At 36.9% G+C, this 2,301-nt stretch overlaps 1 protein-coding gene across 1 annotated transcript; it reads right to left on the reverse strand.

Annotated features, from left to right (window-relative positions):
• Positions 1 to 186: 186 nt before the first annotated feature.
• LOC108675821 (neuroligin-1) lies at positions 187 to 901 on the reverse strand (the record flags this gene model as incomplete). Its single annotated transcript, XM_018163850.2, has 2 exons — positions 499 to 901; positions 187 to 257 (listed from the first exon to the last, which is right to left on the reverse strand). Coding segments are annotated over exons 1-2 (430 nt in total), but the record flags the coding sequence as incomplete, so codon positions are not given.
• Positions 902 to 2,301: the final 1,400 nt, after the last annotated feature.

Here is a 2,301-nt window from a genome sequence, read left to right on the forward strand (position 1 = left end):
ATATATAATATTTTGTTTGTCTGATGAGTAGAAAAAATGAGAGAGGTATCTTTTCGAGGAAACTCATATATAATATTTTGTTTGTCTGATGAGTATAAAAAAATGAGTGAGGTATCTTTTCGAGGAAACTCATTTATAATATTTTGTTTGTCTGATGGGTAGAAAAAAGTGAGTTCGTCTACTCACCGTCATGAGGTGCGTAGATGTTGAGGTAGAGGCAGTCTTCGCTCTGACGCTCTAGTTTTCGACTCGCAGATCTGGGTGCATACATTTCATATTTGAATTAATACAATTAACAAGCTCAATATTTACAAGCATGTCATGGATTACATTATTTTATTATTTGAAATAAATTAGGAAAACTGGTTTGTAATTCTGATTCATTTGTGATACAGTCATTTACCGATATAGCGAAACATAATTTTCATTAATGGAATTTCCATGACCAGCAAAAAATCTAAATCTATCTCATGGATAAAAATATTTTTTGTTTCATACCTGAGATATTGCATTCGATCAGGTGGCAGCGACCCTCCAGGGTACCCCAAATGGGGAAGTTGCTGGGGACACACAGGGGCAAGTTCTGTGCATTTCTTCACCGCATCCCATGGCAATGGGGAGCTAGTTGGGGTAAACCGACCTTCCCCTGTAGGAGGGCTGGCGTAGGGTACCCCCAAAAACGCCTCCACGGCGGGGAGTGTTGCTGATGAGTGTTGGCGGATAATTCCTTGTATGGGGCCATACTTGGTGGTCACCACTCTGCTCAACAGCTGGTCGCACGAACAGGTGGTTGAGAAAAACACCTGCACAACCACCTGCAGAACTAGTTGCCTCCTAGTGCTTTTTTGTTGATACATTGCCTGAATTTCCTTAGTCAGGCAAATGCTCCCTTTTCAATTAATTTTTTTGATTCATACATTGTCATCCTTTGTCTTTATTTCAAAAATTTCAGGAATGCATTTTCCGCCATATATTTTTTTGATTAATTTCAAAACATTTAGACTTATTTTCTCCAGTTGAAAACTTTTCTATTTCAGCACCTCAAACGACGCAAAAGCCTAAAGCCTAACGTCTCAGCAACCAAAGTTTAAGTTTAACTTCACTCTCACATTGTTGAAGTCTATAATAGTTAGTTAGTATAACCTTAAATATTTCAATATGAATTGATTATACACCTCACCTCCTACGTTTCTCTCGTATGCAAACATCATATATTCTAGCATTGTAAAATGACAGTAATATCTTGCAATCGTCGCCTTAATTACGTAACTGTGAAACCTGAAACAAATATGTAAATTGTGAACATTTGCAGTCATAGATGACAAATAGTTCACTGATAAACATAAGGCTATCTCACTGATAAGCTCTTCAGTAATTAGGTTAGTGGTTCTTTAATTATTTTTCTTGTTTTTTTTTCTGACTTGTAATGCGATGAAATGAAAGTAATAACAATTTGAATCATGTACGTATCTTCATCCACCAGTGTTGTGACAGATATAAAACACAGAAAATTATTTTATCATCGACATATTATGATGTTAGATTTAGATTATTTTTCATTAGTATTACGAAATATAAATAACGCACCGTAGAGTTCCTGGGTCGGTATATATTCAAATTTAAATTTATTACTTATGTCAACGATGTCTAGTCGTACGCCTATCAAAGACAAACCTCAGGCAAGGAAGCTGGAGAAAATTGAAGTCTTCAGGGACTGAGATGCTGAAGACCCAATTCAAGGAGTACAAATCGTGAATTTAACGGATGAAAATACTGAATCCAAAATGAGAACGTGACATATGCATGTCGTGGAGGATCATCTTTGTACTTTCAGGAAGGAAATGATGACCGAAATTGCACCTGCATTTATGTTTTTTTCTCGATTAAGCGTCATTCGAAATTGAAATCAGTTGAGGAAGAGGGACTGCTGAGAGCAGCCTGCCTCGATAGGGGAAATAGCTTCCGCGGGTCACATTTCAGAGATATTTGCTCAAATATCTGTCAGCCGACAACAATCGGCGAAGAACAGTCTGGCATGGAATGAAGCTGGAAAGCGAAGTACGATCTGACTCGGGAATTGATGAACACTAGCCTGTCAGGCTCCAATTTTGGAGTGACTCGCACTGCCAGCTTCAAGTCAAATTAAGTAAAAATTTAGAGCCAAAGTTCGAGAAGCGAATTTGTTTAAATTGATTTACGATTCATTTTAGTTTCTGTCATTTTCATTTTTTGTCATTTAATTCTGTCATTTTAGTTTCTGTCAACATTCAGCAAACATATTTTTTTGTTTTAGAAACTCAA

Source organism: Hyalella azteca, unplaced genomic scaffold (assembly GCF_000764305.2).
Source record: "Hyalella azteca isolate HAZT.00-mixed unplaced genomic scaffold, Hazt_2.0.2 contig12487, whole genome shotgun sequence".
NCBI classification, from domain to species: Eukaryota; Metazoa; Arthropoda; class Malacostraca; order Amphipoda; family Hyalellidae; genus Hyalella; species Hyalella azteca.